General features: G+C 48.2%; 1 protein-coding gene across 1 annotated transcript; it reads right to left on the bottom strand.

Moving 5' to 3' along the window:
- Positions 1 to 591: 591 nt before the first annotated feature.
- Positions 592 to 27,568, bottom strand: SH3TC2 (SH3 domain and tetratricopeptide repeats 2). The gene is made up of 19 exons (XM_090020390.1): positions 27,141 to 27,568; positions 21,300 to 21,419; positions 19,725 to 19,829; positions 18,762 to 18,889; positions 17,447 to 17,552; positions 16,890 to 17,033; positions 16,577 to 16,778; positions 15,241 to 15,314; positions 14,028 to 14,223; positions 13,032 to 13,168; positions 11,257 to 11,298; positions 9,463 to 11,172; positions 9,157 to 9,337; positions 6,629 to 6,779; positions 5,252 to 5,374; positions 3,429 to 3,579; positions 1,701 to 1,897; positions 1,243 to 1,461; positions 592 to 710 (listed from the first exon to the last, which is right to left on the bottom strand). The coding sequence occupies exons 2-18, from the start codon at positions 21,307 to 21,309 to the stop codon at positions 1,273 to 1,275; spliced, it is 3,846 nt and encodes a 1,281-aa protein (XP_089876516.1). The 5' UTR covers positions 21,310 to 21,419; positions 27,141 to 27,568; the 3' UTR covers positions 592 to 710; positions 1,243 to 1,272.
- Positions 27,569 to 27,964: the final 396 nt, after the last annotated feature.

Below are 27,964 nucleotides of genomic sequence, written 5' to 3' on the forward strand. Positions count from 1 at the left end.
GAGCAGAGACCCCTGCCCAGCCCAGAGAGCATGCTGGGATGCTGGGGGAGTCTGGTTTATCTTAAACCAGCAAGGGGTCTGGGAAGGACATTTCATTAAGTGGTTTGAGCCAAATCAGTTAAATCTGATACTCTGTTCGACTAGGTTTATCTCAAACCAGTTTCAGCCATTTTCAAACTGGTTTATGTGCACTGAACATCTATTCTGTTACAGGTTTAAATCCATTTCTAATCACTTAAACTAGTTTATGTGTAATGTCTGCCCTTAGCCCCAGGGCACTCAGCTGTGTGTAGCTAGGCAGGACTGTACCCTACTACTTTGCTTGTGGCTTTAATGAGGACAGTTTCTCCCTTTCCTCACAAGGGACTGCCTGCCTTTCCTTCTCCCACCATCCACACAGATCATGGAGTGGCCTTTTGCACATACTTCTTCCCTTCTCATCTCTTCCTCATGGAGTTTATGGTGCTTTGTAATGGTGAATGCCTCAGAGGCAGTCCCGGTGGTCTTGTAGCAGGCCACCAAACCCTGCCTGCCTCTCCCTTTCCCCCCACCTCCCAACTCCATCAAAACAAACACACAAGTGAAACCAAATAGAAATAAATAAAAAAATGTTCTTTGACTAATTAAAATGTAGCTTAGACCTCACCGCTGGCTCCACCAATCCATGTGCGCAGCCCAAGGCTGTGAGCAGTCAGGAAGGAGATGGTATTCTGTAAAATAAGCATCAGACTAATGACCAAGCTCAACACTTTGCCAACACTTGGGCAGTGCTTTCCTCATCTGATCAGCTGCATTCTTGGAGTGCCATCTAGTGGCAAGACCCAATAATGTGCACAGGAAACCACTTCCACCCCAGAACAGGCCAAGAACTGAGCTCCCAAGCTGCCCTGTGGGGTAACACACAGGCAGCGTGCCCATTCTGAATGTGGGACATTGGGGCACATGTGGCAGGAGTGTCTCCTCTATATGTGCATTGTGCTTGCTGATAGGCTAAGGGTTTAGTTTTCCAAGGGATCCAAGAAGAAAGTCAGTGAGCAAGCTATGAGGAAAACGTCACATCCCAAACACCTGATGTGACAGCCCGCCTCTGTGAAATGAAAAGCTAACATGGCACAACAACAGGCTGCTTTTCTCAGGCTGACAGGCAGAACTTTCCATGTGCCATTTGCTTTGGCTTCAGAAGGCATGTGGGCAACTTTCTTCAATGAGGTATGAAGATCTGTCATCATCTGTCTCACAAACCTGGCTATGTGGGCCCCCCACCATGGTTTGTCACACTTGTCCTCCTTCGCTGAGCCACCTAGCCCGATATGTGGCACAGCCATCCAGAGCCTTGGACTGGAGGGGCATGCTGTATATGTAAGCTAGCTTGGCATAGATGACACCTTGTAGCTTCTTGTCTCCCAGCAGTGTGGCTGCAGCCAGGGCCAGCAGGAAGTAGCCAGCAGCATCTTGTTCATCCTAACCAAAGAGCACAAAGGGAAATGTTAAGGACCGGCTGAAATGAAGGCAAAAAAGGCTGTGCTGGAACTGGACAAGGGCCTAGCATCTCATGGGAGACCCCTGGGATGCCTGACTCATTTAAAATGAGACCCCTGGTCGGTCTAGCAGCTGCATTCCAGGCTGAGATTTGTGCTATGTTGGCTCCCCAGCAAAACTACTATGTTCCACAGAGCACTTCATGGAAAGATGCTCCTCACCTTCAGTTTGTGCAGGGTCAGATTGCCAAGGTGACAGTAAATCTTAGAATAGTACATAGCCTCTTCGGCACACTGCAGTATGGGAGAGCGCAAGGTGAGTGTCTTCAGATAGCAGTCCTCAGCCATCTCGTACATCTGCAGGAAATAGTACACTGAAGCCAGGCGGTGAAATGCAACCAGCTCTTGCAACTGATCTCCTGGAAAAAGAAGTGCTGATACAGCAATACTGTCACCTGCTAATTAATCCCCATTCCAATACTACTAAGTCCAGGGCCTGCTAGTGCTCAAGTTCTGTATTTGCTTCATAGTCAGGGGATGCATCTATATCTGCACTTTACTGTAGAGTTGACTAATTAACCCTGCAGGAAAGTGTCACAGTCTACACGTGCACAGATATTAAGGTGCAGTAAACTAATTAACTCTGCTGTAAGATAGTACGGTCCCCAACAGTGCTATCTTAGAGTCATAGAATCATAGAAAATGAGGGCTGGAAGGGACCTCAGGAGGTCATCTAGTCCAATCCCCTGCTCAAAGCAGGACCAGCCCCAACTATATCATCCCAGCCAAAGCTTTGTCTATCCGGGTCTTAAAAACTGCCAAGGACAGAGATTTCACAACCTCTCTGGGTAACCAATGCCTTACGACCCTCCTAGTAAGAAAGTTTTTCTTAATATCTAACCTAAACTTCCTTTGCTGCAACTTGAGACGATTGCTCCTTGTTCTCTCATCTGCCACCACTAAGAACAGTTCAGCTCCATCCTCTTTGGAACCCCCCTTCAGGTAGTTGAAGACTGCTATTAAATTCCCTCTCAGTCTTCTCTTCTTTAGACTACGTAAGCCTGGTTCCTTCAACCTCTTATAAGTCATGTACTCCACCCCTTAACTATATCTTATGGTGGAGTAATTAAGTGTGACGAAACACACGTGTAGATGGTGGTAGGGGCTGGCTGGGGCATGAGGGTGCTGAAGTGTGGGGGTTGCCTGCTGCCTAGCTGCAGATTCTGCACCCTCATGCCCCAGCCAGCCTCACTGCCACCTGGAGCCCAGGGCTAATCCCTAAAGCCTGCTGCCAGCCTGGGGCTGCTCTGCCCCAGCTCAAACTGCTGATGTCCCGGGCACATGTGTACATGCTGCGCCTTGGCAAAGTTGACTCTGGCTCAAACTGCTCCAGAGTTTATTAAATTGCATTAATTGAATGTGTAGATGCACTCAGGGAGTAGAGGCAGGGACCCCTATGATTCAGGAGATGGCTGAGAATCTCCATGGTCATCAGGATGGTCCAGTGGGGACACAGCCAACAACAGGATTAATGTCATGATGGGCACCAGGGCAGAACTAAAGGGCAAGTATTAGTCATTAGAGTCTCTGGGGGCACCAGGCCTGCACAGGCTGTTTCACTAGTCCCACCTAGAGTTGTATACTGGCATTGTCCTCAAAGCATCCTACCTAACGAAACTATCTACCTGCAGAGTTGTGAGCAGTGTCATCAGAGAAGTAAAGCAGTGAGGAATCGCCGCAGTCTAACTCCTAATTTCCCATCATCTGACAAAATGATGGATATGAGAACAACCCATGCAATAATAAGAGGCCATCCAGCATCTTTATTATGTCAGAAATATCTTCCCATCAGGCAATGAAGTTTTCTCCCTTCTGAGGAGACAACCCACCCACTCTGTGTGGAGAAGATTTGGAATAGCTGCTGTTTCTCAAGGAGGCAAAACCACTCACCTACGCTGGTGCTCAGCCTGGCTGCCAGGGTGGCAAATTCTAGCGCCTTCTCATAGCCCCGTAGTCCAATCTGCAGCTCTGCCAGCTTATTGAACAACCGCAGCTCTGTTCTGGTAGCCTTCAGTTTCCTGGCCAAAGGCACAGCACCTCCCTGGGCAGTTGGGGGGGACAGTAAGTCCAAAGGGATTACTTAGCAGTTATAGCTCAAAACCCATGCTTCACATTAGGGCAAATAAGCAGCAACACACAGCACTGACTTGCCGGCTTGACATTAGGGATGGCACAGAGGCAATGGTTTAGGTGCTGGCAGGAGATGCTGCTAACCCAAGTTCAAATGTTGCCTTGCCCCAAACCTTCTGTGTGACTTGAGCAAGTCAGTTAGGCCTGGACTCAAAAGAAGTTTGATACTTTAACGTGGGATTCAAGTATCCAATTCTGAGAGTGTAATCCTCAAAGTCCCTGTCTATATTTCACCAGGAAAGCCCCCTGGGTGAGGGATGGCTTGCCTAGTCAATGCTGAACAGGTTGTGGTTGTCCTGGGGTCCCACAAGCCAAGCAACTTTGGTCTTGCTCAAGCATTTGGCAAGTGTGCTCACAACTATGGGAATGATTCTCCACCAGGGTGCCATGGCACCCTGGGTTGCCACAAGATCCTTTGAAGGGTGCTTCAGGATGTCATGCAATGTTATCACCACTAGATGTGCAACTGTGACTCACAAGATAAACCTAGAGATTTCAATAGGAATCCCCAGTGTTAAAACCACTCCGACCCGCTGTAGTTTTTCTGAGGTCTTTGCAACAGAAGAAATGTCCTATTATTTTTCTGTAGTCAAAAAACAAGTGAGAGCTAAGAACTGGCATTTCCTGAGGGGTGCCTTGAGTCTATGAGGGGTGTCTTGAATCTAAAAAGGTTGAGAACTGCTGAGCTATGGGACCAAGGTCTACACAAAACACAGGAAACTGCTTTGCATTGAAAGGAGTGGCCTCTGCTCTCCTTCAGACAAGCAAAGAAGCAGTTGTTTAACTCCAGCAAGAGCGTGCAGGGCTGTGAACCCTGAGTGGAGGGAGGTTTGGCCCACAGGCCTTGGAGAAGACAGGACTTAGTGATCCCTCTGAGCTAGCTCTGGTGCTCCAGGCTTGGTGATCTGGCTCTTGTAAGCCCCACCTGACTAAGGGACCCAGCTCCCCTGTGCACAGCATAGAACCTAGGGCCCTAACTCAGGGCTGGGGGTCCCACCAAGAGTCAGGTGCTCAGCACTGCACCTTCCATCTCTGTGCCTCAGTCCTCACAGAAGTGTTTGGAAGGACAAGTCCACAAAAGACTTGTGAGGTGCCCTGAAGTTTTGGGCCTGAAGTTCTGGTCCTACAGGATAGATAGCTCCTGCCCCCTCCTAGTACTCTTGGCACTGAGTCTGCCATGAAGCATCCCAACAGCAAAAAGGCTCTTCCCTGCCTGTACCCTGCCACCCTCAAACTGGAGTTCCCTATCTCAATGCTGTTCTGTGCAGAGCCCATCTCAGGCACTCAGACCAACTCACTGTGTTAGTTCCCAGAAAAGTAACCACTCAGCCTTCCTCTGGAACGGTCACTTCTCTCAGATGAGCCCTTGCTGTGGCAGCAGCTACTGTCCTGAGTATCCTGACTCCAGGTGCAGTGGCAGCAATTGTACTCTCATGCTCCTAAACACCCCATCACTTCACCAACACTTCCTTTTCAGCCTCTGCATAGCCATTTCTGACTGACCAGCAAACCTGCCCCTCCACTGGAGAGCTCACTTTGGCTGTTTGCATGATAGGAGTACATTGATGGGAGTGCTCCAGTACCCTATAAAATTCCACTGCTCGGTGTCTGTTTCGGCTGCCATTAAAAAAGATATCCCCCGCCTCTTCATACAGATCCATGGCCAAGGAGAAGTCCCCTGGTTTCAGTGCAGTCTGTATAGCTGCCTAGAATGAGAAGGAATTGAGGTGAGAACCTGAGAGTGCACCATAGATGTACTCCAAGATGATTTTGTTAATAAAATAACAATAAACACAAGCTCAAATCTTCAGAATGGTGCAAACATATTTTGCATGCTCTGTTCTAAGAGCAATGGACGAAAATTAGTAATCAGAAGACCAACTGATCATTTGCATTTGAATGTACAGGTACTGTCATACATGCACCATTGTGGTAATTGCACTTGCAATTTATGTGCGTGCAGTTTGGACACCGGGACCAGGGAGTGAATTTCTATGTAGATGCAATATGCTAGTCGAAAAGCATGTGACAATTGTTCAGCAAAGTGGTGTAACCATTGGCTGTGCAAGTTTCACCTAGTACTTGGGAGAACTGCTTCTGGGTATGAAAAGGGGATTTGAAAACCTAGATGGGGGGAGTGGTCAAACCCATAGCTAGAGCAAATGGCTATACACAGATCATTTTCAATAGTGCAGGAGTCACTTATGTCAAAAAGCCCTATTAAAGCCATCTCCCAGCCAAAGCAGGATCATTTCCTATTGTGTATTCATTATCATAACTCTATTCCCATTGAAGATATTCCTCAGACGGGCAGGCAAGCCCTGCTAGGAAGATCTGAGAGAGATTTGGCCTATACTTATTCTTTGTTAATGGTAACACTTTGGTGTTCATACATTCGATGTGCTGAAACCACCAGCTAAAGAGTTAATTACAACCATCTGTAATGAGTGCTACAGATTTTCCTTTTAGGATCAAGACCACCAATTCACTTCACACAGGTCAATGAGCAGCCATTGGATAACTGATAACTTCCAAACCCTACTGTCTTGATTTAGATCCATGCTGAATATGTACAAGTAAAAGGGCTGGTAGCAGGGCAGGAGCCTAACTACTTGTCTTACCCAGCCACACCAGTTTACAGTATCTGATGCTTGAAATAGAAGCTTTGTGTATCCAGGTTGCTACTTTACTGTAAACCCTGGTGGTTCACACCATTAGCAAACCAACTCAGCCTTCTCCTCTGAATAACCTGCAATTCATGGAAGGCCCTCTCGCTTTCAAGAAGATGACTTTCTGTGATTAATGCTTGCACCAGGTATTATTGTTTCCTTTCTCCCCTTCACAGCTAAAACAATAGATTCCCAAATACTAGTGATGGAAAGGGCTCGGGAGGTGAAAAGATCTAGTCACCTCACAGAGGCTTAGACAGCAGAAACTTGCACTACCCACCCCTGCCTTACCTGGAAGTACATTTCCACCAGCTCATCCTCCTCCATAAGATAGTGGAGCCTGCCAGCCTGCAACCAGGCCTGTGCTGCTTTGACTCGCTCCCCCAGGTCAATGAAGATCCGTAAACTCTGCTTGGTACAGTCCAGGGATTGTCTCAGGGACCTGGAGGGTTAACGGGGAATCATCACTATGGAGCACAAGATGATGCCCCCAGAAATCAGATAAGTTTTCATTGAACAACTCTGCATGCCCCTCCATGTATGTGTTGCTTTGGCCCATTGTGAACCATCTGTCTCCTTTTGGCTCCCATCAGCTAACTCAAAAGTGAAACCCGTGCGAGAACAGGCCTCTCTGTCTCTCTCTGTCATGTGATCTATAGGGAAGCTTCTACTAGCAACAGTACCTGGGCCTTTACCCTAATTTTTTTGGCACTAGAAGGCAAAATGACCAGCACTTACTTGTGTGAGCCATGTGATACAACATTTGGCATCCAGCAGGGGGCACTGACCCACTGACAAACCAGCCTTCAGGTTGGTTTGTGCCTTTGGCAGGTTGTCTTTAAAGCTACTGGACTCCAGCTGTCCTTCTGGCTGAGGGTGTGGGGTGCCTTTATAATCCAAAATAGCACCGCTCACATGACAGATGGCTGCTTCCTAAATTCCTTCCCCCTGAATTCACCGTGACCTTACATGCCATTCCAGGATCTTCAGAGCAAATTCACCAGTACTTGGCATTTGTTTGCCTTTAAAAAGCACAACACTTCCTTTGCCTGTGGTGTTTAATAGCAAACCTTGACTCCATTCTGGCCTAACCCGATAGGTTACCTCCAATTTATCAAAAAGGAAGATTGAGAGGTGACATGATTGTGGCATATAAGTGACCTCCTGGGGAAAAAACAAGGTTAAAAAGGGTCTTTTAGCTAGCAGAGAAAGGAATAATGAGAACCAATGGCTGGAAGCCAAACCCCTATACCATATTAGTGTGATCCCAGAAGAATGGCAGCTCAGGTTTATGTTAGAAAGATGTAAAACTGGAACTGGTTTTGCAAAAACTGATTGGTGGCAAAGTGCTGTAGAAAGGAGTCAGAATATACATTACAAATAGGCCTTTGTCCCATCTGCTTTACAGATGATTTAGATTGGTTCCTGGTAACTTAAAGACCCTGGATGGACAACACTCTTATATCAGTATAATTGGCATTTCACTGCTATAAAAGTGTGGTAGATAGATTATATAAATCCCTAAACTGAAATAATTTTGCCCAATCCACTGCAGAGTTATCCTTAAAAGAATCAGAGAGAAAACTCCCTTAGTGGAAGTTACTCTCATTTAGGTGTCATTTCTCTAAGTAATAGCTGCATACTATGAGCCAGCCCAGAATGGCTGACTGCCTGTTCCTTTTCCTAGTGTAATTTACAGTAGTAAGCAAAAACTGAAAGAACTAGCACCAGGTTATGTGTTTGTCTGTGCTTGCCAGAGATGCCCCCTCTCCCAGGCTGCCTCCCTGATAATTCCTAGCTCAGTGCATCAGGCGGCACTGGTAGTCAGACTCTCTCCTAGTAAGAGATGTGTATTCCAGAAAGTGTAGCCACCATTGGCCAGGTGATCTCTTTGGCACATTGCAAGGCCCATCAATTTTTTGCTGGAGGGTACTAGAGTGGTCAGAGGCAAAGTTCCTATTACCAGAGGGAGTCCTTTTCAGTTGACACCAAGTCAAATTCATGGGAGTGAGTCCATCAGAGCCAGTGGAGCAGGGATGGATTTGACTCAGGGCCATTTCAGTTGGCTATAACTCACCTATTTTTCTTCACTTCTCAGCGTCCTAGAAGCAGCAGTGGGACCTTTAATGCATTAACGGAATAAACAGAGCACAATACATTTTCCCAGTCTCCTGTGTGACAGATCAGTGCATGACTGCCAGCTCCTGCAACCCCAGGTTACACAGGAGATGAGTTGCCATGTGCATATCTATGTCATTCAGAAACCATTGCCTGTTCTACAGCCTACTGCACAATAGTCTCCATTAAACATTTGGTGTTTGCCAAGTTATGACATGTTTGTAAAGGAAATCAAATGATTTCCCTCTGGATCTGCAACAGAAGATATTCATGGACACAGACAACTGGTACGGGGAGCACAAGGGGGGCCCTGAGATTGGCCCCCGACTTGGTACCACTCAGGACAGGGCAGTTTTTTTGCCATGCAGGCCAGTGGCGTGGGGGAGGGGGGCATTAAGCTGCGGCACAGGAGTATAAGAGTGGATATGGGCCCCCAGGCACACCCACAATTGTGCGCCCCCAGGTTCAGGAGGCACTAGTCACCCCTGTTCATGGAAATGGTGCAGTAAAGAGTTTTTATGACTTGTGCTGTGTACAGCATGGGTAGTACAATGGGTACTATAATACACCTGTGATTGTGGCCCTCTGAAGACTCTGTCCCACAGCCCTGGAAGTTGCTGCTTTTGCTTCCTGGTGAACGGAAACTTCTGGCCAACAGCCTCTGCCCAGTGATTAAGTGATTAAGCATTGGAGTGACTTACTTGGATGTGTCTAGACTCCGGTAGAGCTGGCTGAGGGTCTGTAGGACTTGTGCTTCCATCTCTCGGTCCTGGAGCTGCTGTGCCAGGGATACCCAATGTTCGTGGTAGGTAATGCAGGCCCCAGGATTCGGGGACACTTTACTGTAGAAATGGCAGAGGGACTCAGTGATATGAAGTTGACCTGTATGGTATGGGGAAGAGGGTAGGGTTAAATGGCCACATTAGGGATCTAAGAAGGTGCAACATATAGGCAAGTCCCTTCCCTATACATGCTCACATCAACAAGGCTCCAGGAAACATACTCACTCTTCATGTTGTGGGACTTCAGAGCATACACCAGTGCCAGTTCATGAAAGATTTTGCTGTCTTCTATCCTGTGCCTGCCCACCATTGCCTGAGCTAGCCACAGCAGCACCTGCACCAGCTCCATTTCTGAGTCTTCACTACCCTGGAGCTCAGTGTACAGCTGTAGAGACTGGAACAAGTACCTTTCAGCCAGCTGGTTGGCCCTGTGTGAGAGAGTCAGGTGTCCCAAGTTGGCCAGAGCAATAGCCTGGTTCCTCCTGTTGCCAGTCTCCTTGGCTTTGTTTAAGGCCCACAAGTAGTTTACTGCTGCCTTCTGCACCTGGCCTTCTCCTTTGAGGGCAATAGCCAGGAGGTTGTGAACTGCCCCACCCTGAGTAACACTGTCCGTTTCATGCAGAGATTGCAGGAGCTGCAGCATGATCTCTGCAGCCTTAGCTGGCTGGCTGTTCAGGATATGCATCCACCCCAAAGAGAGGGAAGACTCAAAGGCCTCCTCCTCACTCATCAGCTTGCCAAGAACTACAGCTCTGGCTGCATAACAAACTGCCCCATCCAACACGCCATGCTGGAGGTACATTCTGGACAAGGTGGCACACAGAGCTCTCTGAGTAGACACAGCACCGCTTTCATGGGAGAAAGTCAATGCATGTCTGAGACAGAAGCAAGAAAGTACTGAGATGCTGCTTCTGTTCAGCTGACTTCCTAGGAGCTTGGCAGTATTCTGGAGGACTAAGCCAGCTCTCCATATAGGTGTTGGTGCCCCTTTGATGCCACTGGGAACAAACCGCCGGGTGGATGCCAATGTGATATGCGGCAAGTATTTCTTGTCATACAAATAGCTCAATATGGGGGTGGTATCCAACAATGTGGCACTCGAATCTTGGCTAGAGAAGTTGGTGGAGAGGATTTGAAGGTGCTCTGCAAAGGGCAGGACCTCATCATACTTGCCCAACTGTAGGAAGAGCTTGACAACAAGGAAACAAGCCCGGGCCTCCAAAGAGGTATTGCCCACCACGATTGCATCCCTCAGGATGTACTTCACAACTTCCAGCTCATTCTCAGAACTGAAGCCATGTCCTGGCAAACAAACTAGCAGGGCCACAGCTTTCCCCAGCATGGAGAAGAACTTGAGCTTCATCTTCTGCTTCAGGTAGATGGCAGCAAGGTTCACATGCAGTGCAGCCAGCAGAGGACAGTCCCTGAACCCGTTGTCCATTACATTTATGGCTTCTTCAAAGTAGACTCGGGCCTGGGACAACTTGACCCTTTTGATGCAGAGCCTGCCCAGCAGGAAACAGACCCTGATATGAGCCCAGTTCAAATGAGTCCTCTTGGCCCAGTTCCTAGAGGTCTCAAGATACAAGATCAGTTCATCCTCATCAGAGAAGCCATAGAAGGTGGAATTGAGGAAGGAGAAAGAGAGGTCATAGAGACTTTGAAAATGGGCCACATAGCCACCTTGGTTAAGGAAGGTCAGTATGGGGTCAAAGACTTCAGCATCCTCCATGTGCCCAGCATTCAGGTCAATAAAGAACTTGGGGTCATCAAAGTCATCTGCCTCCTGCAGCAGAAAGTCTTCCAGGGTAGCAGGGAGCAATTCCCCCTCTGAGCTGGACTGCTCTGAGACACTAGGTGTGGCCAAGCCATTCATAGCAGCTTCCTCCCATGACCCGAGCAGCTGGACATCCTTACATCCTCGGAGAAGAGCCTCTAAAAGGGACAGGCAAACCACAAGTAAGACCTTCGTCACCCCACTCAGCTGAACAATGTCCATCTCCCCTTCCACAGACTCACCAGATGGCACTTTGGGGAGCATGACTGCAGATTCAAAACCATCTACAAATCAAGAGAAATAAACATGGCCACTGTTAGCAGACAGCTAGAGGCAAGCAGCATAACTGAACGCCCCATACTGAGAGGACCAGCCTCCCCCCACCCACCCTCTGATTCTCCAATAAGCCCTGAGTGTCTGGCTTAACAAGGTTACAGTCCTACACATCACAGTCAGGCTAGAACTTGCATTCCTCCCTTCTGGGGTGGTTGGGATAAACGCAAGAGCATGCAGTTGTCCCCAGATGCAGGTCAGTGGTAGAGCTATTTTATTGGGTATTGGGAAGATCACACCCACCCAGGAAATGGGGAGGGAGTTACTGTACTGTCTGGGAAACCAGTTTGCCTCCTTTTTCATGATACATCTGATGAGGAGTTTCTAGGACTCCTATATGCCCTGCCTTTCACATTCCTTCCCACATGTGCCAGACATGACAGGTAGTGCATATACAGGCAACTGCCATTTGCCATGGCTGGTAGAAAGCATCTTTCAAAGCACAAAGCTAGGAGGCAAGGGAATGTGCACTGTATCACCACATCCCCTTTGTTCTTCCCATCTTAAACTCTTTTGCTAACATCAAGAATCTGAACTTCTCGGCACCAATGAGCTATCACTAGATTATTATATCTCTGTTCCATAGATGGGGACATTGAGGATGAAACATTCTCTGTGTAGCCAAAGGCCACTGAGCAAGAAAGGGACAGTTGGGAACAGAACCGAGGAATTTTGGATTCAGGGCCTTCCTTTGATAAGCAGACAATATTACCTCCCAGATTAATAATTTATTTGCCTCAGAATCTCAACCAGAGCCCCGAAATGATGGGCTAGAGACAGGAGAGTGATCATCTCTGCTCATGCCCATCCAGGGGAGCCATGTAGTTAATTTTCATATGACAAGCAAATTCTTTGAATTCTTTTCTTTCTTCTCTGCATCTAGATGTTTGCAAAAGGCTGAACTAATTCTTCAGTCTCCCAAGGGAGCAGCCTCTGCTGGGAGCACAGCAGAGATGCTTCAAACTATCACATGCCAGAAGACAGCATTTAGCTGTCTCAGGGAGGCTACCTGAGCCCAGGACCCATTCAGTGCATTGCACTTAAATGGTGAAATACAGCTAAGGACTGGGGCAATTCCAGCTGAGCCAGCCTTGAGCCAGACAGAGGAAACACTCCTGGGGTGGCTGGAGCCCAGCAAAAAGTCCACTAAGCTCAGCATTTCTACACACACCTTTTCGTTCAGCCGGGCACTGGAGATCTGCAGCTTCTGAGCAGACTCAGTTAATCAAGTCTGCTCTGCATGCAAGTTGACGTGCACTGTGCCATGCCACATGCAGTTGTATAAGTGGAGAAATGTGTGTCAGTGTGCAGAAAATGGCAGCGGTGCACTTTTTGAACTAAAGCACCTCTGAGGTGTTTTAGTTCAAAAGCACGCTGCTGCCATTTTCTCAGCGCTGATGTGCATTTTGCTGCTTATACAACTGCAAGTGTTGCAACACCAGGTGCTTTTTAGAGTGCCAGGTGCTGTGGTGCTTGCACATGTAAAAATGCCCCTTAGGGTCTGGGTGAGGACTTCAGGTGCAAGCTGCCTACTCAGTGCACCTAGTAACTCCTCCCAACCCCTCTCCACCCTGCAAACTTCTGACTGGGGATATAAGGCAGGGAACTCCCTAGAGATGCCTGGATGGGGCTCCATTTGAAGAGGCGGCTGCCCCAAGGAGCAGTGAGGGGCAGAGGCACTCACCCAGCCTGTACACGGAGGTGATGTCAGTGTGCGCCAGGTCACTGAGGACACGAGTGTAGTGCTGCTCGCTGCCATTGCACGGGAGGTGCAGGAGGGAGCGTTGCTCTTCTTCACTGAGAAACTCCAGACCCTTTCCCCTGTGTTGGGGCATGCACCAGCAGACGTCAGTCAGTGCAGCTTGTATTTCCCCACCCCAAAACAACTGTCTTGTGACAAGGCACTGGTCTTCCAGGCTCCCAGCCCCACATAGCCAGAACCCTGCTGTGGGTAGACACTCCTGCTACCCACCCAACATAACTCTGTCACAGTATTTTCACCTCAGGAAGGAAAGTCCCTGAAGCAACAAGACCTTGAGTTGCTTTGGCCCAGAAATGGCCAACTGAGGTACTAGAAAACCTATGAAACCCCCCACAAAACTAGGTTCTGGCACCACCAGAGGATGTGCACCTACTTGGGGCCTGTAGTACCAGCTTGACAACTGAAACAACGATTAGGGCTTCACAGTATGAGGGAGTCACCTCCTGTATCATCCAGTGGCTCTTGCCCTGTCTTTCTGATGGTGCTGTTTTGTACTAGCTCCTCTCGGGCACACTGTGCCTCACCAACTGGGGGTCCGCAGCCTCCTGAACAATACCACGTAGCCAGTGAATGTTTAAAACTAAAACTAAAATGGGAGGGATAAGCCAGCTGCTCTGTGACATAGACACACTGAGCACACAAGCCTTACAGTAAAATGAACCCCGGCAGGGTGCTGTATCTGTTCTTACGGGCTGTAATTTCCAGTCTGCAAAATACCTAGGATGAGTAAAAGCTGACAGCTAAGCCTGCTTTAGGCAGAGAATCCACCAGCCGGCTGGTTCCAGAGAGAGCCTGGAATCGCAGCGTGATCTCCGTCTGCAAAACCCTGGATTCGTTCACCTGCCAGAAACAAACTCCAAGCCTGCCCTTCCCTCTCCCCTCCACAGGAGCTTGCCTGGAGTATCGCAATGTACTTACAGAGGTTCATATGTCTTGGGGTCTATGCATTTGGTTTGGACAAAGCCAGTCATCCCCAGGCTCAGGGATCTTCCCACAAACCACTGCAGTCCTGGTATAAGAAAGCCAATGATCTCTATGCTGTCTCCTTTGGAGAAGCTCAGTTCATCCCATCCTCTGCCTCGGTAATCCTCTATGGCTGTGCACCTACCCTTTCCTGAGAAGCAAAGGGAAACATCTTAATTTCAATGCACCAGGCCTTTTAAGTATGACCAAACCTTCCCTGGCTGGAAGTGGGGCAGCCAGTAAGTGTTGATGGTTTTAGCATGAAAAGAGGGTTCATCCCTTGGAGAGTTTCTCCTGTTACTTGCTGTTTGCATGGAACCACACTCCTCTGTGTGATGTCCTCACAGACTAGATGACCGTGATATCAGGAAGGTGGAATAAGCAGCAGAAACAAATAAGGCTCCTCATGGACAAAGACTGAAATCCCTCAAAAACCCTCTGATAATTAAGCATGAGAAAAATTTAAATACCTGGGCCACTGTACCACAGGACAGAACTGCTTCTCCATATACCGCTCAGAGTTTGCCAGAGAGGCCAATGAATCTTTAATGGGTTGATTTGCAGTCAGGCATATAATTGCACCCACCATTGTGTGTCTAATTTGTATGTGCAGTTACCTTCCATCCCCAACTGGCCAATACGCAGGACGGCTACTGTACACACGGTTGCCCAGTTAATGTGTAGGGCTGCAAAGACTGCCAGCACCAGCTCGGCATGCAATGGCATGTTCACTTGTGTGTGTCTAATTGTTTAAAATGCAGGCCCTAAAGGATCAAAGGAGACAGGCACCAGAGAGAAGAGGAAATAGGGGAAAAGAATGCAGAGAGGAAAATAAAAAGAGGATGATGCAAGGTGCTGGCAACTTTTCATACTCCGAGTTGGGCTTTCACTGTGCCTGGTGCCTTAAGACCCCATGAGGGGTATGAATGATTCCAGAGGGTCCGAAGATGCCACTTGGGAGGATCCTACTTCAAGCAGAGGGTTGGACTAGATGACCTCTAAAGGTCCCTTTCAGTCCTACTTTTCTATGATTCTTTGATTCTAAATCAAGTGCTTTATATACAGCAAGAGGGAAGTGCCTTAAGCATCTAGATAGCCCTTCCCATGGATTTGTAAGAGTCGTGGCTTTGCTCTAGAAAGTCCAGGCTGTTACACCAGCGACACTTACCAATTGGCTGGGCGGTTGGACTACTAATTTCTTTGGAGACACTGAAGCTCACTGGATACTTCTTCAGAAACCATCTGCAAAGGAGAAGCCATGCGTAGATGCATTAATATGGTCAAAGATTTGTTCAGTTGAAAAGTATCAATACCCCAGGGCATCAGTCAGACCGGGGAAGCTCAAATGTGCATTTGAACCATTTTGGGCATTGAGCTCTTGCTCACTGGGCACACGGGTATCTGAATATCCCTTGGGTATCTCATCAAATTCCACTCCCTTAAAAACATGATGAACTTCACAGGGTGTGAAAGGAAGTTTCCCTGGTGAATTCAGTAAGAAATATGATTGATGTTCTTATCACCATGGCTGACCTAAGTATCTGACCTGAAGAACTATAATTCCTCATCAGCATCACTGGACCAGCCTTTGGCTTTCTATAAGTCTTGGGCTAAGATTCCCCTTCCAGTTACATCAGTGTAAACCAGGGGCAGGCAAAATGGCAGATGCAGCTGGTAGCCAGACTTCATTTCCCAGCAGCCCCTGCCCGCATTGCTGCAGCCGGTTTCCCTGAAGACTCCAGGAACAGCAGGGCCATGATAGCATGTGGCTAGGGTTTCCATGGAGACCAGCCCCAGCAGCACTGGCAGGGTGCATGGCTGGGCAGGGAGTTGCTCCAGGGCTGGGGCCAGGATCTTGCGGTGGTGACAGTGTGGTCTGGGGCCAGGGCACAGCCAGGATCCACTGCCTACATGCCCCTGCCCGGGGCACATGGGCAGCAGATTGTAGCTGTGCCCTGGCTCTGGACTACACTGTCACCACAACATCCTGGCCCCGGAGCTGCTCCCTGCTAGCTGCACACCCGACCAGTGCTGCTGGGGCCTGTCTCCATGGAAACCCAAGCCCCACACTGTCACAGCTCCACCATTCCTTGGGCCTCCATGGAAACTGGTTACAGCAATGCAGACAGGGGCTGCTGGGAAATGGAGTCTACTGCAGACCCAATCCAGCCTGCAAATTGGATTTTGCCTGCCCCTAAGTAATTCCATTGAAGTCAGAGGATTAAATCAGTATAAAACCAGAGTGAGATCAGAATTAAATCCTTGACCTATTCTGGGAATAGAACAAGAATTGGTTTTTGACCTTCATTGTGGTATATATGGTATAGCCTGACAAACTTGCTGGAATTCCAGGCCTCTCCTGTTCAGATACAAAGGGCAGCCCCTACAACCATCCAAAGGGACAGCAGTTCCTCATCCTGAATTTGGTGCTGCTCTGAACCTGAATGTTCCAGGCGAGGAACAAATGTTAGTTGTGTAATGCACACCACTGTCCATCTACTTACTGGTAAAATGGATGGGGTAGAGGCTCTATGGCTGCCACGGGTACTAGGCCTCTCTGACCTGTCAACAAGGACATCCCTTCCCATCTTGACTCTTCTCCGATGTCCCTCACGTGAAGTAGCTCATTTTTGCAGAACCTCAAGCCTCCCTCTGCCTCCTCCACAAGTTGAAGAACATTCAACACTGCTCTGGAAAAGAAGTTACCTGCAGATTGAAACAAGGAAGCCATTACCAATGTAAGTTATGGACCAGCTCAACCTGAAATCCTGCTGGGATGATTTAGAGAAGATCCCGAGATGGGCACTTGCTTCTAACCTTCCTGGATAAGCAGACCCAGATATATGGTAGCCAGGCGATCTTCATTGACAGTAACACTGATCTTGGTGTCCTCCACCAGAGCATAATTCAGCCAGTACACTTGGTCGAAGAGAAGCTGTTCCAAACAGCAAGCCACATGGCCTAATAAAATAAGAAAAATACATGGTCTAAAATTCTTCCTTTTCCACGTGCTTCCTCCCAGCAAAAGACAAAGCATTTGTGCCTGCAGCGCCATCCAGATCAGCTTTTTGCAATCCTACAGTTGGACAGTGACCACTTTGGTCAGCAGCTTGCCTTGGAGAAGTTAGTAGAGCCTCCTCTGTGTCTGCTGCACTGAGCTAGAAGACAGTGCCATGAATATGGCTGGGTACCATGCCAAATATTGCTCTTGTGCCATCAGCCCTACTGCTCTCATTAACCTTTCTATCCCAATAGCCAGTTATATTGCTAGTGTGGCTAAATACCTAATTCTAGGTATTTTGTGGCATGGAGCATCTGATTTGCCCTCACATTCCCAATGCCCCCATGCCCATCTGATGTGGTGGATAGTCTACCTAAAGCCAAGTATGTGGAAAATTTCCAGATTTCTTCTGTAGTCTTAAAGGTGAGAAGGAACCGATCCTCCTGAGCCTGGATGCAGACCAACCTGGCTGACAGCTCCTGGAAACCAAAGAAAGGGCCAATGTGTGAGAAGGTCCTGGGGTCCTCGGTCACTCCAGCTACTTTGTTGTGAGAGGGAATACAAAAAGTGGTACATGCAACACTCCACTTGTTATAGTGGAAGGGCCTGGCACCGGGCTATGGACCCTGGATTCTGGTGTCCTCCAGGCTGGAGCTCTGAATCCATGACCTGGAGGGCTACAGAGCTTTGTTACTTGCCAGAGATCATAACTGTTGGCTCCTTCAGCAAGGAAGCGCTGAGCCTCTGCAGTTCTTCGTCTGAGCTGCAGATGCTCTGACACAGCAGAGTGAGTGGGAGAGAACTGACCCTCCCCACAAAATCTTTTCCCCTCCTTATTGTGCAGGCCAGTGAAATTCTGCTTATGAAATCCTGAGGATCTGCGGTGGTCAATAGCGAGCGGAAAATGCTTAATAACGGCAGAGGCAATATCCTAACCAGAACTCAGGGGCTTGAACCCAAGGGATCATCTGACTTTGAAAGCAGGATCTCTCCTCCATACAATAAAACAGATGTCCCCAGCAGCAGTATTCACATACTCTGCCAGGTTTCCAGATACAGAGGGGCTGAGACCAGTATTAAGGAATCCACAAAGAGCTATGATGCCCTTACACGTGAAGAGCCAGCGTGGAAGGAAAACTCAAGGCAGTGAATTACTACACGGTATTTTACAACATCCTAACAGCATCTGTGAATCTCGGCTGAAACAAAATGAAAGGAAATTGTCCTGTCTCCAAAGTGGTTGGTTATCTGTCTGTCTGCCTGCCTAGGCTGACTTCCAGTGCGAGTTGAGCACCTAATGCCCTTAGACTCTTCTGAAAATCCTACCTTGCTTTGGCTCCTCCGATTCATACTAGTGTGTTATCTAAGTGCTTCCCAAGTAACCCAGACCTCCAACACAAAGTCCCTTGAAGATTTCATGGAGCTTCCGTTCATTTTCCCTTCCTGATAGGAAGATATGCTTTGGGCATACTGGATTATTGTGCCCCTTTCCCTGCTAGCCTAGTTATGGGAACACCTTCTTACAGAGGATGGTGTGCTGACATACACTGTTGGTGGTAGGACCCTGGATGATTCAGATGTCTCTGTCTGGTCTGTGGAAGACACACTGTGAAACCAACCCCAATGAGGTGTATGTAAGCAGCTCACCTTTCCCATCTCTCTGGCATACCTGCGCCTGTAACTCTCACCTTGAACAGAGCACAGACATCCTTCTCGTCATTTTCCAGGGCCCACAGCTTCTTCCTTGCTGCTTCCTGCAGCTGGGAATTGACGCCCTGAGAAGAGTGACTCTCAACAGAGAAGGAGAGCGAAATTTCTTTAAAATGAAACATGTGTGGTTAAGGGATAGAAGCTGTTATATACAAAATTTGTCCCTACTTCTCCCCAGCTTGAACACCTTCCTCCCCCAGGTTTAGTTCACGCATTAACCTTGAATAGGGTTGAGCTATGCGACAAGCAAGATGAGTATGGTAGGCTGCTGCTGCCAGAAGGGTGTTCCACATGCAGACCCATGGCTCTGTATGAAGCAGTCTGATAGCCAGACTCTGCAGAGGATGGGCTCCAGGGCGAGAACTAAGGGCCATGCATCTTAGTCGAGGTCTGCACTGGTCGAGCTCTGGGACACAACTAGATGTGTGGTGCAGAACTTGAGACCCCAACACACTGGGTGCGGGGTCAGGCCCATGTGGGGGCAGGTTGCTATGGTTTGCTCCATCTGCTACTCCTGGAGTCTCACTTCTACCAACTCCCAATAGGCCACTGGGAATTACTGACATGCCAAGAGGGGAGATTAGGCTCTGAAGAAAGCAAGTATGGTATTGTGGTCTGGGGACCTGGAGACTCCCTCTGGCCATCCTTAATGTGTCCTGCTGTAACACCTAATGTATGAACCCACAGGCACAGAATTTGCTTTGCCAAGCCCCATCCTTACACCTACCCCTCATTTGCTACATTGCTAAAATAACTCGAGTCAATCTAGTGCTTACACCAGCTTCTTCTCCCTGGAAACTAAGAGTAAAGCCAAGAAATGCATGTGATGGATGAGAATATCCATCTGGGGAACTTCAGCCTGGGAGTGAACCATTGAATTATAGCTTCTTTGCTATCTACAAGCATTACAAACCCCAGCAGCTGACAAGGCAGTATCTTACCAGTGGGGAACCCTTCTCCTACAGCCAGTGACACAGACTTGGTCTCCAGAGTGCCCTCTGCTAACTGTGCAGGCTGATCTCCTGGCTCCGGCTCCCTAGGGTTACCTACCAAGCCATCATGGAGGCAGAGAGCTGTAGTCAATGCTTATGGAGGAGATAACAGCATATTCTACCCTTACAACAGCCCCTTAAAACAAATGTTGTGCTTTGACAGATCCCAATAGAAGTGTATCACCTTAATCACTGATGTTACCTTAAATCATAAGCAGAGGAGGGAGAGATCAATGATACTATGAAGATCTAACTACAAGCCCCACAGGATGCCTCTTAATGATTGTCTGGCTATGACACTATGCCAAGGTAGCCCTGAGCTGCGGAGAAGTCTCCCTCTTGCTTTCAGACCTTTAACATGCTGAACTGGGCAGTAAAAGTCTAGAAAAGGCACATTTGAGGCAAGTTTTGTAATTATTACCCTTCTTCAGTCCAGGAAATTGAATAATTTGCATAACTCTTTGCTCATCAGTTTGCCAGTGGAAATGAGATTTTCCTAACTGCCAGCTCAGGCCAGTATCTGAAAACCAGGCTGCATCCTTTCTGCTTCACACACCATCAACCATTGCCATAAAAGATCCTGGAATTGGAACTCTAGCTGGCAATTATGTCAATGATGCCTGAGGCACAGTGAACTCCAGCTTGCTCTTCCACAGCTGTATTGGCTCTTCAGGGTAACAGGATTAAAAACCAATTCTTGTCAGTAATCAGACAAGTCTTGTAAGACATACAAGCACCAAGAGATCTGAGGCTGGAACAATGCAACGGCTTTTATAAGTCACTTTTCTGACTGTAGCTGTACGTTAATGTTCTTTTTATTCAGTCAGCTTTTCTAGCCTGTAAACTAAACTGCAATTTGCACACAGACTTTTAAACCATAGTTATAGCTAGCAATAGAAAAATGCAAGCCTGAGGCTTCTCATTAGTGGGCTTTGCTTACAAAGAAAAGCCTCTCAATGTTTTTATTTCACCTTATATTTCAATATGCTTTATGAAGGCCTGTCAGTAACTATATCCCCATTGCACAGAGGCATGGGTACAGTGACAGGTGAAGTGACTAGCCCAGTGCTATGAAGGCAGTCAGTGGTAAAGCCTAAACTAGAATGAATTCTCCTGACCATCAGTATAGTCCTGTCTGCTAGATCCTACTTCCTAGACCAGGGCTTAGCTAGTATTTATTCAACAAGCCTACTCCCTGCCTCATCTGTTCTTTCCTTGTTCCATCCTTCTTGCTGGTATGATAGTTCTAGCAAGGAGGATCTGCTTTCCAAGGACTCCTTATAAAAGTTTCATTTTGGGCCCCTGTCCTTTGCTACAGAGCCAGACAAATGCAGAACTGTAATGCAACAGGGTCCCCTGGCAAGCTTCAGACTCCAGGCAACTGCATCACTTGCCCCGTCTCATCCCATCCCTGTTCACGCATGTGTGGCCGGCAGCCTAAAGGAGGCAGAATGTTGCCCTCAGGAAAGCACCCATGTGTTTCAGACTGAGTGGGGTGTTTTCCTTCCCTGCATGCTCAAATACCTGATGCCATGGTCTCCTCCTGAAAACATCTTCCTTGAGACTCAGCTGTGTAGTTCTGCAGACTGGACCAGCTGGGCAGGAGCACAGGCGCAGCAGAACAGCAGGAATCCTGCTCGTCACCTGAAGAAGACATGGTGCAGGCCAAGCTGATAAGAAACCAAGCAGGGTCCTCTTAGCCCTGGGTCCCCACAGGGTCTCATTCCAATTCAGCAACAATAGCAACAGCGATAACAGAGGAAATCACTTGTGTTGCGGTGCAAATAATGGCCCTGCTCACACTGCTGTCACTGCTGTCTGACAAAGCGCTCTTGAGGGATATCACCGGGGACATTCATCTCCAACGGGCTCCGCGGCAGCGTGCGGATGAGCGGAGGAATGGGCTTGCTTCTCCAGCGCTCATTTGTTTTGCGTTTAATTTTGTTCCTGCCAGCTCAAAAGGGGAATTCAGAGCATGTTGATAAATGAATTGAAACTGCCTGTCAGGTCTCATTGCAGTTCAAGCCAGTGACTCATTGGGGCCTTGCTGCCGAAATATCCTGTAACTGCTAACAGCAGCTCTCCTGTACAAAGCCCAGCACAGAGCTTGTGCCCTGGCCAGCAACAGGTCCTATCTAGGGAATGGCGTGCTGGATTTCCAGCTCAGCTGCAGCAGTGGAAATTCACAGCGACTGCTCTGCTCCAGAGTGTACTCCAGATTTATGCTGATATAATTGGCGTCAGGATCTGGCCCCCTGCCTCCTTGCTTGTGGGGTGAGAGAGAACCCAGAGTGAAGAGGAGCAGGGAGCTCACAGAAGGGGAAGAGAGCCCCCCATTAGAGCATGGGGCCTCTGTTCATGCTGGTCGGTGCTCATCTCTTTCCTCCAGAGAGGTGGTTTTGCCCAATCAGGGCACCAGGCTTGATTGCACCAAGATAAAGAGGCCTGCTATGTGCATGAGGGCCTAAAATTATGAGCTGTCAGATGAGGCCTTCTGTGAGCTCTGCTATAGCTGTAAGGAGCCCCTGGACAGGAACGGGGATAGAGGGAGGGAGGCTCCTGTAGGGAACTGGAAGACAGCTCCACAGAGCTGATTCAGTGAATCCTTCCCTCGCCTGCCTGTCCCTGTAACTGGTTTCTGGAGTATGCCCAGAAGCTGCAGCTGAGAGCCAAGTGGCACTTGCAAGTCACTGGTGAGAGAAGGAGAGGCTGCAGAAAAATAACAACAGACATCTCCATGTGAGTGATGAGCAGCCAAACTGAACCAGTCCTGACCACTAGGACCTTTCCCAGCAAAGCTTAGCGAAGCAGAGAATCACAGGGCTAGAAGAGACCTCTGTCTGTGGGCTTCTAGTCCAACCCGCTGACCAGATGCAAGATTCATGAGACACGTGTCCATCCGGGTTCTTCTCACTGTGAAAGACTCACAGCTCAGCTTCATCCCACTGACCAGGACAAACAGGGAGGCTGCGACCCCTGCCAATCACTTACCTGTGCACCATAATGAAAGGTCCCTTTGCAACAAGGCTCCACAGCAGCAACCCATGTGTCCACCATCCCACCTAGCCCTAAGGCTGGTGTCCTTTCTAACGGCAGAAAGTGCGTCTGATACTCCCCAGCCCTGCAATGGTCTGTCGGTCCTACCAGCCCTGGGACTCAGTCTCTCAACACACAATGCACAATGCATCTTTTGACCGCTGCACTGCATTTGCAAAGCGGGGGTGGGGCCGGGCCCATCTCCCAGGCCGGTGCGGCTGCCCAGTGCCAGCCCTCTGACTCCAGTAGTTCTTTTCTCTCTCTTTCCAGATTGTATCTCAAATGCCAGGCTGCACATTCCTGGCATTCTGTGTTTCAGCTAGGGACAGGGAAAGCTGCTCGTGGCCTTTGCTTGGGCATCCCTGGCAGCCAGCTGGGCCCCCTATGTCTGTTGTCAGGCTTCAGTACACTTTCTCACACTGAAACAGCATCCTTCTCCACCCTGAACAGCGAGAGACATCCAGAGTCCTGACTCTGACAAGCATGTCTCACCAGCGGTAATTACATTAGTGTTTTCTCTCTCCCTGCATCCAGGGTTGCTTTCTTCCCATTGATGAACTAATCCTCCCAACCTCTGCTGTGGATTAGGGAGGTGTTGTTTTCCCCATTGTACAGTAGCAATCTGGTGCTGGTTGGCAGCTCAGAACAGGCTTCAAAACCCACCTGATAAGCAAATTAAATTAACCCACAACATGCTCCGTCCAGGCGGCTAGTGGTACCCAAGATGAACTGGTGGCCTGCAGTGCAGACACAGGGTTCAAATTATGAGGGAGTCCCCCCTCACTCCAATAAGAGATGAGAACTGCCCCAGGTCTTTCCAAGCAGCACATGTGGCAGCAGTGGCAGGTCCTTCCGGCTGCCACTGCTGCAGACCCCCCAAGAGTCGAAGTCTAATTCAAAACCTGTACCACCATGAAGCACAAAATGAGGAGCGGGCCTTTACCCTCCAGTGATTAGCACTCCCCTCCTGAGGACATCCCTGAGATGCACTATAAGCACAAAATACAACCAAATGGTACAGATAGGATTTTCAGCTCAGATCGCTGAGAAGGAACCACTGTGATCACCTCACCTGGTCTCCTGTACAGCACATGTTGTACAACTGCTGGGAATTAACTGTTCATAATTCTCAATGAAAATGTTCAGTCTCCTTTCCCAGGCCTGAGACTAACAGGGTAAGCTCCATGGGGCTCTCCTCAATGGGCAGGTGCACTGAGGTAGCAGGTCCCTGCAAAATATCTCCACCAAAGGTGCAGTTTAGTCTCAACCTATCAGGCAACCTCCAGATGTGCTCAGAGAAGAGGAAAGAGTACTCTTTTAAGGAAGGGTTTTTGCTGCCTGGCCATAGCTGAGGGATAACTAGCTTGCTGTGGTTTTTCTATGAGGCATCTGAGATTGAAGGAAGACCAGCTCAAATGAAATGTGGTGCCTACTACAATAACTGTGTCATCATATCCTTCCGGCCGCAAGGGAGCATGACACAGCTGGAAGGAACAAGAAGCCAAGAAGAGAGAATTAAAGGAGCAGGCTCTTGTTTAAAGGTGTTTCCTCAAAGTTAAAATACAACTAACCATGCCAGAGAGGGGCCTGTGCTTCTCCTGGGGAAGCTACAGCATAGCACTATATGCCACATAATGTGCTGCAATGGCATAACTGGAGAATGACTCCAGCTCATAGGTATTACTGAAATACTACCTATAAAGGGTAATAATTAACACTGTGACTGGGGATGGAAGGGGACATTGGCTTTTGTGTAGCCTATTTACACGTGCCCAGCAGTGCCTGCGTCCTACCGGGAAGAGCTGCTGTTACTGCCTCGGGTTACTAGTACATTTTGCCCAGTGATCCCCCAGCCCATAGTACTTCTAACTGGGGCCAGCTCTACTTCTAATATCCACCAGTGCCTGGCTTCTGGATTCTATGAATTGGGACCATAATTCTCACTGACACCTTGTTTTAGCAGCTAACTGGTCTCCTTTGAAATCTTCCAAATATTATGCCACTGCCTCCTATTCCTGCCCTGGCCTGGCAAATGACAAGCAAGCCCCATTTCTCTGGTATCTCTGCAAATCTGTATAGCTAAAGGGACCAGAAATGTGGACTTGGATGTAACTATGCTGCATTCCCCAGTGTCCTGGTCCTTTCAGAACAAAAGAGCTTGTTCCTTCCTGTAACACAGAGGCACTACGAATGGGTTCAAATCACAAAGTTTGGCATCAAACATTGAAAATTCCTAAATTCAGAACAGGGAAAGCACAAGATACTTGGATTCCCATCTTAAAAATCTAGGAGTCACTGGCAAAATTCAGATCCATGTGTGGATTTCAGCTTCCCCTGGAATATCTGGTGCATACAGATCCAGGTTGTGGGATAACTCTAACAGAAACGTGCTGCCATGCTACGGTCAAATTTTCCAAAGATCTCCTTAGAGTAGGGTAACATTTTTCAGACCATTTTCCCCCCAGAAGATGCCTACTTGAATTGACCAAAACTATTCAACACATTTGACACACATTGTGAATGGTCTTAGCCAAAGAAACTAAAAAAAATGAAAATGTCAAAAATGTTGGTATGACATTTTCTACGCACAATTTGCTGATTTTATTCTGTTTGCTTTTAAAGAATGATTGCTTTTTTTTTAAAGCAGAGCTTTAGTAAATTTTAAAGAAAAGAAGAGTCATTGGAGAGAGTCTGCCTGAAGAAAGGTGTTTATGCCTGAAAGCTTGCAAAAAACACTTTTTCCAACTATTTAGTTGGTCTAATAAAAGATAGCACAGCTACCCAAAGAACCTTGTCTGCCTATGTCCTTAGACTAACATAGCTACAACCAACAGTGCTGAAACATACATTAGTCTATGACTTGAGCTGCTTTGATTTTGGGGAGCTCAACTGGAACAGAAATCTAGTGAGAGCCAGCTCTTTGAAACGTAGAACCACAGAAGCACAGAATCATAGAAAATGAGGGTTGGAAGGAGGTCATCTAGTCCTCAGGAGGTCATCTAGTCCAACGACCTACTCAAAGCAGGACCATCCCCAACTAGATCATCCCAACCAAGGCTTTGTCAAGCTGGGCCTTAAACACATCCAAGGATGGAGATTCCACAGCCTAAGTAACTCATTCCAGTGCTTCACCACCCTCCTAGTGAGAGAGTTTTTCCTCATATCCAACCTAACCTTGCCTTGCTGCAACTTGAGACCATTTCTCTTTGTTCTGTTATCTCCCACAATGGAGGACAGTCCAGCTCCATCCTCTTTGGAACCACCCTTCAGGTAGTTCAAGGCTGCTATCAAATCTGCTCTCAGTCTTCTCTTCTGCAGACTAAATAAACCCAGTCCCCTCAGCCTCTTCTCATAAATCATGTGCCCCAGCCCCTGAACCATTTTCATTGCCCTCTGTTGGACTCGTGTCCAACTCATCCATAAAAGTTGGCCTTCATACCTGGTCCCTAGTAGACTTCCCTGTGGGAACCTTTTCCATGTAAGAAGCCTCCATTCCTAGTTCCCAGTGGGAAAGGGGTCCTCTGAGTAGACCATAGAGCAGTGATACTCAACCAAGATGCCATAGTATGCTGGCATGCCTTGAGATCCTTTTAAGGGTGCCACAGGGTGCTGCACAACGTTAGCACTGTGAAACATGAATCACAATATAAACCTAGAAATTTCAAATAGAAATCCAGAGCTGTGGTCTTTCTGAGTTCTTTGCAACAGAAAACCTGCTCTATTATATTTCTGTAGGCATAAAAAGAGTGAAAACTAAGAGTTGCCATTTTCCATGAGGTGCCTCGAATCTATCCAGGGGTGCCTTGAGTCTAAAAAGGTTGAGAACCACTGGCTGAGAGTCACTTCCCCCCACGCACCCTCTGGGCCAGGGCTGAGTGAGGCATATCAGTGCCTGGGGCAGGGAGTTTTTCCAGCTGCTGGCCATCCTCCGGATAATAACCCAGCAGATTTCATTTGTCAGGGCTGCCATATGCTGGCCCCTTTCACCCACACTGAATTCACATTAGTCAAACCTAAGCAGTTGCCATCTCTGCTGTTCTGCATTTCCCCTTTCATGATCACAACTATGAGATTTCTGAACAACTAAGAAAGAAAACTTATTCTGTCCTTACATTGTGCCAATCACTCCAGCACCCCAGTAAGTCCAGACTGAAAACCCCAGCCCCATTTCCCCCATGTGCCTGCATACCAAGCACCCAGCTACCAGAAATACTTGCAAGCTTTTGCTTCCCACCTATGTTTGCTCAGCTGAGCAGAAGCTCATAGGTATGCACCACGCACTAGACCAGGCATGCAAAGCAAACAGAAGGCGCAAGCTGCTGTACTGACCTGTTCACACATCAGCACAAGTTCACGCTGGTCCCCAACATAATTTCCTGGGGACTCCTCCCCCTCCGAAAGGTCTTGGTCTTGCAGTTTGGACCATTCCAGAGGGACCGGACAGTCTGGTGCCTTAGGAGATCAGTACTGCCAGCTTCCAGGAATCGGAGAGCATGGGTGTGTGTGTACGTGTTGTGAGCCAAGTGAGCAGGCACAACACAGCCACTCCCTCGCACAAGGAGAAGAATTTCTTCTGAGAGCTGCTTATCATCCAGGGAACCTCTGTTTCCCAGCAGCAAAGTGAATGGTGAAGTCATTGAGTTACCCAGGAGCTGTGCCATAAACAGACCATGCTCCCTGCTCGCAGGAGGGAAGCACAAATGCTGAAGCAAATACCTCCAGCAAGTATATACACCAGAGGCTGCTTGTTTGCTGAGGCTGTGAAAACAGGTCTGGGTTGTTTTCAGCCAGATCAGTATCAGCAGGGACTGGGCCAGCAGCTTGTCTGTCTTGTTTTCAAGCTGCTATTGCAACAAGCTAGTTGTCCTGGCCAGGCCACCTGCCCAGTTCTGCCTCCTGTCCCTCCCACCCCCATCCTGTGTCCTTGAGGTTCAGAAGTTTTAACCCTGGTTACATATCAACTCTCACTGCTACAGCGAAGTCCCAACAGAAAGGGACTATCTACCCTGTGGCATCAGGCCTTAACAACAGGCTACCGGCCACAGGTGCTCAGAATCAAAGCAGGGCATTTTTATTGGACATATACTACATTCACTGACAAGTGGCATTTCAGAAGTAGCAAAACTAGATGTGAATTTGGAGAAAATTCTTTG

The sequence above is a fragment of the Crocodylus siamensis genome, chromosome 10, assembly GCF_052110815.1.
Source record: "Crocodylus siamensis isolate JL-2025a chromosome 10, ASM5211081v1, whole genome shotgun sequence".
NCBI lineage: Eukaryota > Metazoa > Chordata > Crocodylia > Crocodylidae > Crocodylus > Crocodylus siamensis.